The 15,046-nt window shown below is 36.5% G+C and overlaps 1 protein-coding gene and 1 non-coding gene across 2 annotated transcripts in view; one reads left to right on the forward strand and one right to left on the reverse strand.

Moving 5' to 3' along the window:
• Window positions 1–15,046, reverse strand: part of KNL1 (kinetochore scaffold 1) — a 59,967-nt gene that overhangs the window by 32,068 nt on the left and 12,853 nt on the right. Inside the window, 4 exon segments of the mRNA XM_024732601.1 lie at window positions 408–460; window positions 4,771–4,808; window positions 7,070–7,103; window positions 7,952–8,004. Coding sequence (XP_024588369.1) covers window positions 408–460; window positions 4,771–4,808; window positions 7,070–7,103; window positions 7,952–8,004 — 178 coding nt within the window.
• Window positions 4,363–4,435, forward strand: TRNAG-ACC (transfer RNA glycine (anticodon ACC)). The gene has a single exon. It is a non-coding gene; the product is annotated as a tRNA-Gly (tRNA).

Here is a 15,046-nt window from a genome sequence, read left to right on the forward strand (position 1 = left end):
TGTCCTTGAATGCAGTGGTTTTACTTGTGAGGACATGGTCTAACTCTTTATTGCTCAAAGTATGGTCTGTGGACCAGTGCATTAGTATCACCTAGGAGACTGTTAGAAGTATTGAATTTTAGGACCTACCGCAGATCTGCTGGATAAGAATCTATATTTTAATAAAATCCTGAGATGATTCACATGCCCATTAAAGTTGAGAAGTCCTTATATAATTAACATATTTCCCTATTATTTAAACTGGCAGTGATTTAACTATACTTAGTTAACTGGAAAGGTACGTTTCCAGTTGGTCCATTTTGGTAAGTAATCCCTAAATCATGTCACTAACATGAAATTTTTTGTGTTTTAAAAGTTTTAACTATCAAATAAGATTAAAATATGAAGGCACTTGCATGAACTCATACCTCTTTCTGGGGCATCTGGGTCTGAATGGGAGCACAAAGCAATGTATTCATCCCTATTAAGTAAAAAGAAAAACTATAGTCAATGACAAAAATATATATCACCAAGAGCCTGACTTCCCTTTTCTTAGGAATTTCATCAGCTACAAGTATTTACTAAAGTTTTTTCAGTTACTAAGTCCTTCCTGAATTTCACTGAGACTTTAAAATTTTCCCATTTTAGAGACGGAGAGTTCAGTGATTACTGTATTCTCTGTGTGATTAAAATATTTTTCGAATGTGGTAGAGATTTTTAGAAGGTGGGATTCTGAAAGTGGAAAGTGTGGACTACTTTTTTTCCTCCTTCACTTCTCCATTTTTATTTCCTGGATAGTTGAAGTTACATAGTGAAGAGTACCAACTGATAAGACCAAAATGTTAATAGCATAGATGAACTTATTTGCAAAGCAGACAGACATAGACACAGAAAACAAATGTATGGATACCAAGCGGGGAAGGAAGGGTGGGATGGATTGGGAGATGGGGATTGATATACAAACACTACTACGTATAAAACAGATAACTAATGAGAATAGACTGTATAGCACAGGGAACTCTACTCAATGCTCTGTGGTGACCTAAATGGGAAGGAAATCCAAGGAAGAGGGGATATATACATACGTGTGGCTGATTCACTTTGCTGTACAGCAGAAACTAAGACAATATTGTAAAACAACTATACTCCAATTAAAAAAAAACAAAAAAAGACCAAGATATTAGGGTAAGATTCTGAGGCATCTTTTATTCTATGTTAAGGAGTCTAAATGTTTCCAGGATGAGAGGTGCATTTTATAAAAATAATTCAAGAGAAGGAGAAGAAAGAAGATTCAAGAGAAGATAAACCAATGAGGAAGCTACTCTAAAAGCTCAGATACAACATGTTGAGAGTTTGTCTTAGGGCAAGAGACAATAAGAATGGAAATAAGGGATTAGACTCAAGACATTCTAGAACTAGAGATTGGTTCAAGATGGCGGAGTAGAAGAACGTGCACTCACTCCCTCTTGCGAAAGCACCAGAATCACAACTAACTGCTGTACAGTCATTGACAAGAAGACAGTGGAACTCACTGAAAAAGATACCCCACCTCCAAAGACAAAGGAGAAGCCACAATGAGACGGTAGGAGGGCTGCAATCACAATACAATCAAATCCCATAACTTCTGGGTGGGTGACTCACAAACTGGAGAACACTTATACCACAGAAGTTCACCCACTGGAGTGAAGGTTCTGAGCCCAATGTCAGGTTTCCCAACCTGGGGCTCTGGCAAATGGGAGGAGGAATTCCTAGAGATTCAGACTTTGAAGGCTAGCGGGATTTGATTGCAGGACTTCGACAGGACTGGGGGAAACAGAGACTCCACTCTTGGAGGGCACACACAAAGTAGTATAGCATCGGGACCCAGGGGAAGGAGCAGTGACCCCATAGGAAACTGAACCAGACCTACCTGCTAGTGTCGGAGGGTCTCCTGCAGAGGCAGGGGGTGGCTGTGGCTCACCATGAGGACAAGGACACTTGCAGCAGAAGTTCTGAGTACTCCTTGGCGTGATGCCTCCCAGAGTGCACCATTAGCCCCACCAAAGAGCCGGGTAGGCTCCAGTGTTGGGTCGCTTCAGGCCAAACAACCAACAGGGAGGGAACCCAGCCCCACCCATCAGCAGACAAGCGGATTAAAGTTTTACTGGGCTCTGCCCACCAGAGCAACACCCAGCTCTACCCACCACCAGTCCCTCCCATCAGGAAACTTCCACAAGCCTCTTAGATAGCCTCATCCACCAGAGGGCAGACAGCAGAAGCAAGGAGAACTACAATCCTGCAGCCTGTGGGACAAAACCACATTCACAGAAAGATAGACAAGATGAAAAGGCAGAGGGCTATGTACTAGATGAAGGAACAAGATAAAACCCCAGAAAAACAACTAAATGAAGTGGAGATAGGCAACCTTCCAGAAAAAGAATTCAGAATAATGATAGTGAAGATGATCCAGGACCTCGGGAAAAGAATGGAGGCAAAGATCGAGAAGATGTAAGAAATGTTTAACAAAGATTTAGAAGAATTAAAGAACAAACAAACAGAGATGAACAATACAATAACTGAAATGAAAACTACACTAGAAGGAATCAATAGCAGAATAACTGAGGCAGAAAAACAGATAAGTGACCTGGAAGACAGAATGGTGGAATTCACTGCTGCAGAACAGAATAAAGAAAAAAGAATGAAAAGAAATGAAGACAGCCTAAGAGACCTCTGGATGATAAATTGGGAGAATGGGATTGATATATATACACTAATATGTATAAAATGGATGACTAATAAGAACTGCTGTATAAAAAAATAAATAAATAGAGTGGAAGTTGAAAAAAGAGAAAGAAAAAAAGACACTCTAGAACTGAAATCTAAAGGTTTAGGTAACAAACTGGATGTTGGAAATAAGGAAGGGACTGAAGATGCTATAATGAAACAGGAAATACATTTAAAAATTCTTAAGTTTAAAGGTAAATATTTAGAATATTTCAAAGAGTTTATGGCAACCTCGACTGAATATGATGAAGTAATTGTGGGCTTTTTATTAAAGCTTTATTTACATATCCAGCTTCCATTCTTGTCATTTACTTAACAAATATTGTTTCAGAACCTATTATGTGCCCCAGAACTCAACCATATACTAAAGCACAAAGAACAAGACAAAATTTCTGGACTCAAAAGAGCTCCTAGTTTAATAAGAGAGCCAAAAGTAAATACCTAAAATACAGCATGATAAATTCTACAATAGGGACTTCCCTGGTGGCACAGTGGTTACGAATCTGCCTGCCAATGCAAGGGACAGGGGTTTGAGCCCTGGTCTGGGAAGATCCCACAGGCCGTGGAGCAACTAAGCCCGTGCACCACAACTACTGAGCCTGCACTCTAGAGCCCGCGAGTCACAACTACTGAGCCCACACGCCCTAGAGCCCGTGCTCCACAAGAGAAGCCACCGCAGTGAGAAGCCTGTGCACCACAACGAAGAGTAACCCCCACTTGTGGCAACTAGAGAAAGCCTGTGCGCAGCAACAAAGGCCCAATGCAGCCAAAAATAAAAATAAATAAATTTATATTAAATAAAACCTACAATAGACTAAGAAATAAAAGGGGTGTTGTAAGAGCACAAAACAGAGTGACTAACTCCTCGGTTTTGTCAGTGAAGGCTTGATTTAAGCCAGTATTACTTAACGTATGTTGCCAGATGGTGAACTGCTTATTATCAATTAATTAATTCATTTTGAGATAAGGAGCTTGCACCTGATGTAAAATTCCTTTCATCAGTAGAGCTTTGCTAAGAAAAAAATGCCGCTAACTAAACAGTAGCTTACTGCCATAGTTGGTTTACATTCTATTGCAAGTTCCTTTTCTGTCAAGGACTATAACAGTTTGTGGACTGGCTACTTTGAAAGCACTAAAGTTAAGCTAAGTGAAAAGCTAAGTTAAGTGAAAGATGAGAAGACTGTTAGACAAACTGTATTAGGAAGATCACTTTAGGCAGAGGAAATAGCATTTACAAATGGATACAGGCAGGAAAAAAGTCCACATGGGAAACTGCAAGTAGTTATTCATGGGCTAGAGCACAGGATGCCTATAAAGGGCTGGAGATAAACTTGGAGAAAAAAACAAGCCAAATTATAAAAGGTTTTCCAAGTTTATGCTAAAGAGTGTGGGTTTTATCCGGTATGCAAAATAGTGTCACTGAACAATTGTAAGCTGGGAGGTAATATGATAAGATTTAGAAATATGTAGAATGGACTAGAAGGATAAGAAACTAAATACAATAGCTCAAGAAAGAACAGCAAGGACTTGAATTCAAATACAGGCAGAAGGAACAGAATAACTAACAGATGGGCCAGATATTTTGGAGACAGAATTGAAAGAGAATAGGGCCTGAGGAATTCCCTGGTGGTCCAGTGGTTAGGACTCCTCGCTACCACTGCAGGAGGTCCAGGTTCGATCCCTGGTCTGGGAACTAGGATACCGCAAGCCGCACAGCCAGAAAAAAAGAAAAAAAAAATCAAAGAGAATAGGGCCAAATGGATATGGGGAAAGGAGGAAAAGGTAAAACATGACTCAATTCCTGACTTGAGTGAATGACAGTGAGTGGGAGTTCAAGACAGAGAACAACAGGAACAGCAGGTTTGAAAGAAATATTAGTAAGTTTGTGAAATTTTAAATTAAAGATTTTGTGTAAAGAAGAACACTTTCTCTACATTTTTTGTTCATGGTTCTCTTACATACTACTTTTCAAGGAATCTAGATAAAGAGAAAAACGTATGATAAGAAAAGTACTCTGATCATACTCACCAGTTATCTCACAGTAGTTATCTTCTGGATTCTTATTCCTAAAAATTATAAAGTAATTTAAAAATCTATACTCTGGACAATTACCAAGAATCACAACAGTTGAAAGAGTAGGGTAGGCAACAGGTTTTCGCAGGGTGACTGGCAGAAAACTCCAAAGACATCTTTAAAAAAAGACTCATCTGGGCTTCCCTGGTGGCGCAGTGGTTGAGCATCCGCCTGCCGATGCAGGGGACACGGGTTCATGCCCCGGTCCGGGAAGATCCCACATGCCGTGGAGCAGCTGGGCCTGCGCGTCCAGAGCCTGTGCTCCGCAGCGGGAGAGGCCACAACAGTGAGAGGACCGCGTACCGCAAAAAATAAATTAAAAAAAAAAAAAAAAAAGACATCTAATACTGGCAGAAAAAATTACAAGGCAATTAAAGGACCTTACCATAAAATTTTTTCAGATATCTAAATTTCAAGAACACTATAAAAATACGTTTAATACATGCTGCTTGCTTTTTCTAATTTTTTATTAAAAATAATTTTTTTTTTTTTGGTCATGCCACGAGGCTTGCGGGATCTTAATTCCCTGACCAGGGATTGAACCCGGGTCCCCTGCAGTGGAAGCATGGAGTCCTAACAGCTGGACCGTCAGGGAATTCCCTATTTTTTTTTTTAAAGAATGACCTGTAGGGGCTTCCCTGGTGGTGCAGTGGTTAAGAATCCTCCTGCCCAACACAGGGGACACGGGTTTAAGCCCTGGTCCGGGAAGATCCCATATTCCTCACAGCAGCTAAGCCTGTGAGCCACAACTGCTGAGCCTGCGCTCTAGAGCCCCGGGGCCACAACTACTGAGCCCACGTGCCACAACTACTGAAGCCCACACGCCTAGAGCCAGTGCTCTGCCACAAGAGAAGCCACTGCAGTGAGAAGCCCGCACTGCAATGAAGAGTAGCCCCGGCTCCCCGCAAATAGAGAAAGCCTGAGCGTAGCAACGGAGACCCAACGCAGCCAAAATTAAAATAAATTAAAAAAAAAAAAACAACGAAAAAATGAATGACCTGTAAAGCAACTCATTTTCTAGAAATTTAGCTTTAAAAAAAAAAGGTAAGTCAAAGGAAACAACCCAGGGAATTCCCTGGCAGTCCAGCGGTTAGGACTCCGCACTTCCACTGCAGGGGACCTGGGTTCAATCCCTGGCTGGGGAACTAAGATCCCAGGGTGTGGCCAAAAAAAAGTTAACCCAAATGTCCGTCAATCGGGAGCTGACTAAATGTTGGTGCAGACATAAAACAGATTATAATAGACTGAGGTAGATCTACAAGTAACAACATGGAAAGTGCCAAAGACATTGAGTGATCCCATTTTTGTCTTGTCTAAAAAAAAAAAAGCTAAAGATAAACCATGCACTTGGTTATACATATAAAATTTCTGCAAGGACATCCAAAATTATCAACAGTGGTTATCTGTGAGGAGCCTAAGTAATATGGCCTAGAGATTTTTCTGTGTCAATATATAAAGAGAATCTTTTTTTGTTTTTCCAGCTCAACACTAGTCAATTACATGGAAAAACTGTAATTTATTTAACCAGTCCCTTACTGATGGACCTTTAGGATCTTTTACATCTTTTACTATTAAAATAAATGTTACAGTGAATAACTTTATATCATCATTTCACACATTTACAAGTGTATTGGTAAGATAAATTCAGAGATGAAATCTCTGAGCCAAAGAGCATGTGCATTTAAAATTTTGAATGATATTGCCAATTGCCTTCTACAATATATACCCACTAGCAATGAGACTTTTTACCTATATTCTTAACTGATTAGATGAAAAATTATGTCTCAATATAGTCTGTTTGTATTTCTCTTATGATTAAGATAAGCATGTTTTCATTTGTTCAAGCCTACTGCTATTTAATTTTTGTATTAATGTTATAATAAGAAAAACCAGTTTAATGAAAAAAATCTGAGGACTTGGTATTTATTGTTTTGTACTAGCTCGTGTATTTGAGGATTTATATATGAAAGTAGAATGTTTCATCCCTCTTAATAGGATAAGGTGTACAATGCACATACTTATCAACTATAGCAGTATATTAAATTATGCAAAGAATTTGTTTTCTAAATTAATCCTAAGTATTCCACAAAAGGGAATGGAAATAAAAAACAAAAAGAATTTTAACTTTAAAAACACTTCATTTAGGGCTTCCCTGGTGGCGCAGTGGTTGAGAGTCCGCCTGCCGATGCAGGGGACACGGGAATAGGAATAAACAAGTTTTAAAGTATAATTTACATCACATTTTTTTACTTACTGCATAAATAGGACATTTCCTCCTGCTTCTGTTTCTATAAATAGAGAAAAGATTAAAGTTTTTCAATAATACACTGATTAAGCATTAGAAAAATTGCATAAGGACATTAACAATAAAAAAAAATACCAATGATGTACCTTTCATTCTGCCCCCCATGGCTCAAGTTACACTTTTTTTTTTTTTACATCTTTATTGGGGTATAATTGCTTTACAATGGTGTGTTAAGTTTCTGCTTTATAACAAAGTGAATCAGACTCCCACCCTCCCTATCCCAACCCTCCAGGCGGTCACAAAGCACCAAGCTGATCTCCCTGATCTCCCTGGCTATGCGGCTGCTTCCCACTAGCTATCTACCTTACATTTGGTAGTGTATATATGTCCATGCCTCTCTCTCGCTTTGTCACAGCTTACCCTTCCCCCTTCCCATAGCCTCAAGCCCATTCTCTAGTAGGTCTGTGTCTTTATTCCTGTCTAACCCTTAGGTTCTTCATGACATTTTTCCCCTTAAATTCCATATATATGTGTTAGCACACGGTATTTGTCTTTCTTTTTCTGACTTACTTCACTCTGTATGACAGACTCTAGGTCTATCCACCTCATTACAAATAGCTCAATTTCATTTCTTTTTATGGCTGAGTAATATTCCATTGTGTATATGTGCCACATCTTCTTTATCCATTCATCCGATGATGGACACTTAGGTTGTTTCCATCTCCAGGCTATTGTAAATAGAGCTGCAATGAACATTTTGGTACATGACTCTACAAGTTACACTTTTTGAGCAATAAGATGGATACTAAGTTATACCAATTATCTGGTTAGATAACCACAGCATAATTATATAGACAACAGATTTAGCAGGGATTGCAGTAACAAATTTACCTGAAATTTCTGACTTTTTCACTATTTTCATATGAGGGTCTGTCTGGAATACTCTAGAAAACAAAATAAAGATTACTGAAAATCTGCAAGGTTTTTTTTTTCTTTTTTTTAAATAGTGTGGCTTGTAGGATCTTAGTTCCCTGACCAAGGATAGAACCTGTGCCCCCTCCAGTGGAAGCACAGAGTCCTAACCACTGGACTGCCATGGAATTCCCTGGCAATGTTTTATTGGGTAGGCCAAAAAGTGCCTTCGGTTTTTTAAGTAAAAATAAAAGATACATTTTTCATCTTCACCAAGGACTTTATTGAACAACGTATTTACCCTTTTTTGTTCCACTACCTTCTGCCATTTTTCAGGCAACTTCATAATTCCATCTTCCCAAAAGATGGATCTTTTTGAGCAAAGTACTGTTCCAGGTGCCTTTTACAGTCTTCCAGGGGATTGAAATTTTTTCCATTAAGAGAATGTTGTAAAGACCAAAATGAATGGAAATCCAAAGGTGCAATGTCTGGTGAATATAGCGGATGAATCAGAACTTCCCATACAAGTTTTGACAGTTTTTGCCCGGTCATGAAAGAAACATGCAGTCTTGTGTTACCCTGATGGAAGGTTATGCGTTTTCTGTTGACTAATTCTGGACTCTTTTCGTCGAGTGCTGCTTTCAGTTGGTCTAATTGGGAGCAGTACTTGTTGGAATGAATCGTTTGGTTTTCTGGAAGAAGCTCATAATAGAGGACTCCTTTCCAATCCCACCATATACAGAACATCAACATCTTTGGTGTGGTTGGTGGTGGTTCATTTCACTTGCCCAAGATCTCTTCCGTTCCACATTATTGTACAGTATCCACTTTTCATTGCTCATCACAATTTGTTTTAAAAATGGAACATTTTCATTATGTTTCAGTAGAGAATCGCATGCAGAAATATGGTCAAGAAAGGTTTTTTTGCTTAACTTATGTGGAACCCAAACATCAAAGCTATTCACATAACCAAGCTGGTGCAAATGATTCTCAACGCTTGATTTGGATATTTTGAGTATGTCGGCTATCTCCCTCATGGTATAACGCTGACTGCTCTCAATTATTGTTTCGATTTGATTGCTATCAACTTCAACTGGTCTACCTGACCATGGAGCATCATCCAGTGAGGAACCTCTAGCATGAAACTTCGCAAACCACTTTTGACACGTTCGATCGATCACAGCACCTTCTCCATACATTGCACAAATCTTTTTTTTGCGTTTCACTTGCTTTTCTACCTTCTTAAAATAAAGCATAATCTGACGAAAATGTTGCTTTTTTTCTTCCAACTTCAATATTAAAATGGCATAAGTGCTACTAGAGCCATCTTACAGAAAAAACGGAATGTACCTTTTGGCCCACCCAATAAAAGAATATTTTATGACTGAACTGGATTTATCCCAGGAATGCTAAGATAACTCAACACCCCAAAATTTGTTTTATCATATTAAAGATTAAACTGGGAAAAACTCTAGTTATTTTAATAGATGGTCAAAAACATTTATAAAATCCAATATCCATTCTTGTTTAAATGCAAAACAAAAATCTGCAACAATAAAGTTAAATTTAACCAACAATACAGGGAGAATAGGTGTACTGATTTTAACAAATGTAAATTGGCTGAGCTACCCTATTAAAAAATGGCTATTGACTAAATTTTTTAAAATTTTAAACTCAATCTACAACCTGTAAGTTACAAATTAAAATTTTTCACAGCTAAAATTTATCTGTGGACAAACAACAGAAAAGATAATTATGAAGTCATCCAACACATTAACTAAGTTTCATAGCAATAAAGTATTAGAACTAAACAAGGTTGCTATCATACAGTAGGAGGAAAGTTATCAATGAAAACTAACAATGAATAAACCAAATTACATGTTAAAAAAAAGAAGTCAGAGGAAAAAAATGAAAGAAATACAAAGAAGAAAATGCAGAAATATACTTAGATGCCTTAAGATCCAAATTTTAGAACACCACATATTAGGTACACAAAGAGTAAGTTGTAAATGTATATAATTAATAAAACATATTTAGCAAACATATGGAGACACCTAACTGAAAGGGCAAAATAATTCTTTCCTCCATATTTATCTTTCTGGATATTTATCTTAATTATGGTTGTTCCTTGCTCTCTCATTTTTTTTTCAACCTATATAGTATCTGTGACACAAGGAAAGCTTTCAAAGGTACAATCTGTTGCAAAAATGATTTATGAACCAAGAAAGACACATGCTTTAATAACACAAAATTTAAAGGGTTTAACCAAACAAAAACTTTAAAATATTTTCTTCAATATCGTCTGGGTAGACAAGGAAATAAAAAATGAAATGTTTCAAAATGAGAAGGAAAAAAAAGCATAAATGACCAAATGTAGAAAAAATAGTAATGAAAAATAAAGTACAAATTAAAATAACTAAGATAACAATAAAATCAGCTAAAATTAAGTGCTAAAATCTAATCTTTACAGTGCCTTAGGAAAAAAAAGGTACATTACTAGAGGTACTAAAACCAATAACAAAAATGTAATAATGACTATGTAACCATTGCTTCTTTTAAGTCCGGCAATTCTACTTTGGGGACTATAATCCCAAGGAAGTAACTCAAAAGATAAAAGGTAATTTACACAAAAATATCTAACACAGCACAAGGAACAATCAAATGCTTAACAGAAAATTTAAAATAGTTATTTTTACATTAACATTAATATTCCTAAAGAAAACATGTAAGGAAATTCCCTAACAGTCCAGTGGTTAGGACTCAGTGCTTTCACCAAGTAGCCTGGGTTCAATCCCTGGTCAGGGAGCTAAGATCCACAAGCCAAGTGGCGCAGCCAGAAAAATCAAAAAAACAAAAAAACAACACGTGAAGGAAAAGTCAGTCTGAAACAAAGGGAAGAAAATGAGTTATTAAATCAAACCTTGGTCACACCTATTCAAGGAGTATACTGGGAGTATACAGACAGAATCATTCAAGGCTTGCAACAGGTGTGTATGTACCTACTGTGGACATGGATTCATTAGCCTGGTGCCATTAAACATTCTGAACCATTCAAATAACTAACAGTTCAGATTCCATGATCAGCAAGCCATATTTACATTATAATTTACTTTCTTAGGTAGAATGCCTATAAGGAATGTATTGATCTACTCAAATAACGGTTCTGATTCATTTGATTTGGTTCTCATGATATATTTAGTAGTAGCATTCTTATTTATACATAAATCTCTAGTGAATCTGTTTAGTAGAAGTCCATCTCTAAGAGATAGGCCCATTTTTGGTACAGAAAAAAACAATATGGAGTCTGCAAAGCCAAGGGCAAGATCTAGGAAGACAGTAGCAACGTCACCAAGGAATATACCACCTAGGGAAGTCTACTGGAAGGCAATAGCTAGTCTTCCCTGATAATACCAAATCTTACTATGTCTTTCCCACCCCCCACTCCAAGAATTCAATACATATGAAATATTGACAACTCATGTTTATCCAGGAAGACGTTAATTGATTTGTGGATAAAAGATGGATAGAAAAGAAGTATAAAACAATTAAAATTACTATCAATCGACAACAATGAATTTATATTTCAGAAGGTACCTACTGTTTGGAACTACTCAGTAACAGAAAGATGTCACATAGTCTGCAGCTAAGTGGGAATCCCCTTCTTCACCCCTTACCAACATTTACTTACTACTCCTCTAAGGAAAAGAAGAAAACATGTTCCAAATAGCCCCACAACTGAAATCCTGGGCAACTATAAACTTACCCTAATGCAAAATCATGTTTTATATGGCAAATACAGAATTGAATTTCTTTAATCTGTCTGATCCTAAAGGTTTGTTAAGATAAAGAATTCGGAGGAGAGAGAGGAACAAATGAGGAATGGGAAACAATGCAGATCAAAGCCCAGGACTTTCCTAGGAAGATTTCTGGACAAGAAACAATCAAGCCTCATCCTAAAATGTTTAAATTCAAGGTTAAATTGATCTAGGAGCTCACCTCACAATAGGCCAAGTTAAAGAAATCTGAATTATACAGAAAATAAAATTTGAAGAAGGTGATACTAAGTAGACAAGCTATCTTTATGATAACTAAAAGGAGAGCCTGTTTACAAAAAGACAGGTACCCTGGAACACCATTACATCCCCTCCCTCCACAGAAATGTCTTGAAAATAGGTGGTTCAGGAAAACCCAACCCATTCAATGATGAGTAAAAAGTATACAATCTATAAGGACACCATAAGATTAAAAGAAAGCAAAGTATAACATAACTTAACATAAGAAAAACACTCAGAAAAATGTTGTCCCAGAGAAAATGAAAATTGTATGCATACAGTTTTTTATGGACTTAAAAAACATAACAAATCAATCATCTCTATCAAAGACAGAAATGAAAGCAGAAATACAAGAACTCAAGGAAAAGATGGTAAGAAAACAGGAAATGACACACAAATAGATGAAACTCATGAAAGAAGCAGAAGAAAAAATATAATCATCACAGAATGAAGGCGAAACTGGAAGAGACATAAGGGTAAGTAAGTATCTTGGAAAATATGGTAAAGGACATAGAAAAAAATTTTAACTGAACAAAGTAAAAGAAAATAAAAGGACTTAAGAGAGAATATAATACAGAAGAAAAGCAAAGAATCTAAACATAATTTGTGTTTCTAAATTATGGAGTCCCTAACGAAATTTAAATAATGAAATAGAAAAAGATATTTAAAGGTTAATTCAATATTCAAGACCCAAAACAGTCAAAATAAAGATGTATCCAAGTAAAGTCAATAAACTTCAAAGATAAAGGAAAAAAAAAATCTGTTAGGTAGCCTGTCAAAGAGATCTAGTTGTTTATGAGGGGGAAAAATGCTCTCCTCTGACTTGTTCATAGAAACAATCAATGTCAGAAGATACAGAATCACATTAACAAGTTCCTTAAAGAAAATGTGGGGTGGTGGTGGGATGAATTGCGAGACTGGGATTGACATACATACACTAATATGTATTAAATAGATAACTAATAAGAACTGCTGTATAATAAACAAAAACAAAAAAAAAACCCTCAGTGACTTTGGTGTTTGATAAAAAAACAAAAACAAAAACAAAACATATTCAAAGTGAAAAAAAGAAAATGTGAACTTAAGATTTTATATCCAGCTAAATCTTCAAGTATAAAGGCTATGACTAACAGTCTGAGTGCCCAAGAACTCAGGGAATATTGCTTCAATGAGCCTTTCCTGGGAAAACATAAGAGAAAAAGCTTTGGCCAACCAAGAGATAATTAGGGCAACTATAGTAATAGAACTGATGTGAACATTTAAATATATAGAATACAACTAAGACACAAATGTGACAGATGACCTAATGTCAAATACCCAGAGAGAAATAGAGAGATAAGAGAGTGAGAGAAAGGGAGAAAGAGATATAATACAACTTAAAAAAAAGGTGGGGTGAGGGAAGAACTTCCCTGGTAGTCCAGTGGTTAAGACTTCGTGCTCCCAATGCAAGGGGACCACGTTCGATTCCTGGTCAGGGAACTAAGATCCCACATACTGCAACTAAGCCCGCATGCCCCAACGAGAGCCACACGTCGCAACTACTGAGCCCACGTACTCTAGAGCCCGCACACCACAACAAGAGAAGCCCACACGCTGCAACGAAGACCCAGCGTGGCCAAAATAAATAATAAATAAATAAATAAAATTTAAAAAAAAGATGGGTAGGGAATGGGGGGAGAAAATGAGAGGAAGAAGTAGGCTAATAACTTCATCCATTATAAATGCCAAAGGATATCATATAATACAATGAAGTTTTATTTGAAGTTTAAGCATATTTAATAGTACAAAAGTATATTATTAAGTAAAATTGGGTTGGGAGAGAGGAAACAGACTAACTTTACCATTGCTCATACATGGTCAAACATTACACAAAGATATACCACAAAAATATAACAAAGGCAGAAATTTTAACATCAGTCTAGGTAGAATTTGGGTCAAAAAGCAATAAAGCAAGGATGAATATTTCATAATGCTAGAAAGTGCAATCCCGAATGAAGATATAACAGTGATGACTATGCACCAATAAACATAGAATAAACATTCATAAAGAAGAACTACTGGAAAGAGTAGGATGCACTGTCAGTTACAGACTAATTTACCTCTCTCATAATTCATGCAGATTAAAGTGACTAAAATTATATAAAATTACAGAAGACCCAAATAACATGCATAAAATGGATATATTTGATATATATCAAATTCTACACCCTAAAATACAAAATGTACCTTCTGTTCAAGTGGATGGATCATTCACAGAAACTGATCATATACAAGACCACACAGAAAATTTCAATAAAAATCAAAATAATACAAATTAGCATTCTCTCACTACAATATAACTGAAAATTAATGACCACAAGATGTCTTTACCACCTAGATATGAATGTTAAAGTTCTCAATTAAACAACTCTTCAATCAATGAGGAAATACAAATATACTGCTCAGCATCAAGAAAATAATCATAAAAACATTACATATAAGAATTACATTAAATTAATAACTTAGGGAGAAGTGATATCTTTATGATATTAAATCTTTTTATTCAGAAACTTGTCTTCATTTGCACAATTCTTTTTTTTTTCCTTTTTTTGGCTATGCCACAGGGCATCTGGGATCTTAGTTCCCCGACCAGGGATCAAACTTGTGTCCCCTGCAGTGGAAGTGTGGAGTCCTAACCACTGGACCACCAGGAAAATCCCTGTACAGTTTATATTCTTTTATTATTAAATTTACAGCAACTAAATATAATATAATAGAAAAAGGACATTTACATTCTATCTGGTTATTATTTTTATATAGGAAATATATTAATTTCTAAATATTAATTTTGTATCCTGCTACTTCCTGTTTACAGAGGTATTTCAATTGATATTCTTGGATTTTCCTAATATTCAATTATTTAATCTGCAAAGGTGACAGATTTATCCCCATCTTTCCAATTTTTGTAACTCCATTTTCTTTCTCTAGTTTTTTTTTGTTGGTTAGCACCTCCAATACAATGTTAAATAGCAGCCGTAAGACA

The sequence above is a fragment of the Neophocaena asiaeorientalis genome, unplaced genomic scaffold (assembly GCF_003031525.2).
Source record: "Neophocaena asiaeorientalis asiaeorientalis breed wild unplaced genomic scaffold, Neophocaena_asiaeorientalis_V1.1 scaffold119, whole genome shotgun sequence".
Classification (NCBI taxonomy): Eukaryota; Metazoa; Chordata; class Mammalia; order Artiodactyla; family Phocoenidae; genus Neophocaena; species Neophocaena asiaeorientalis.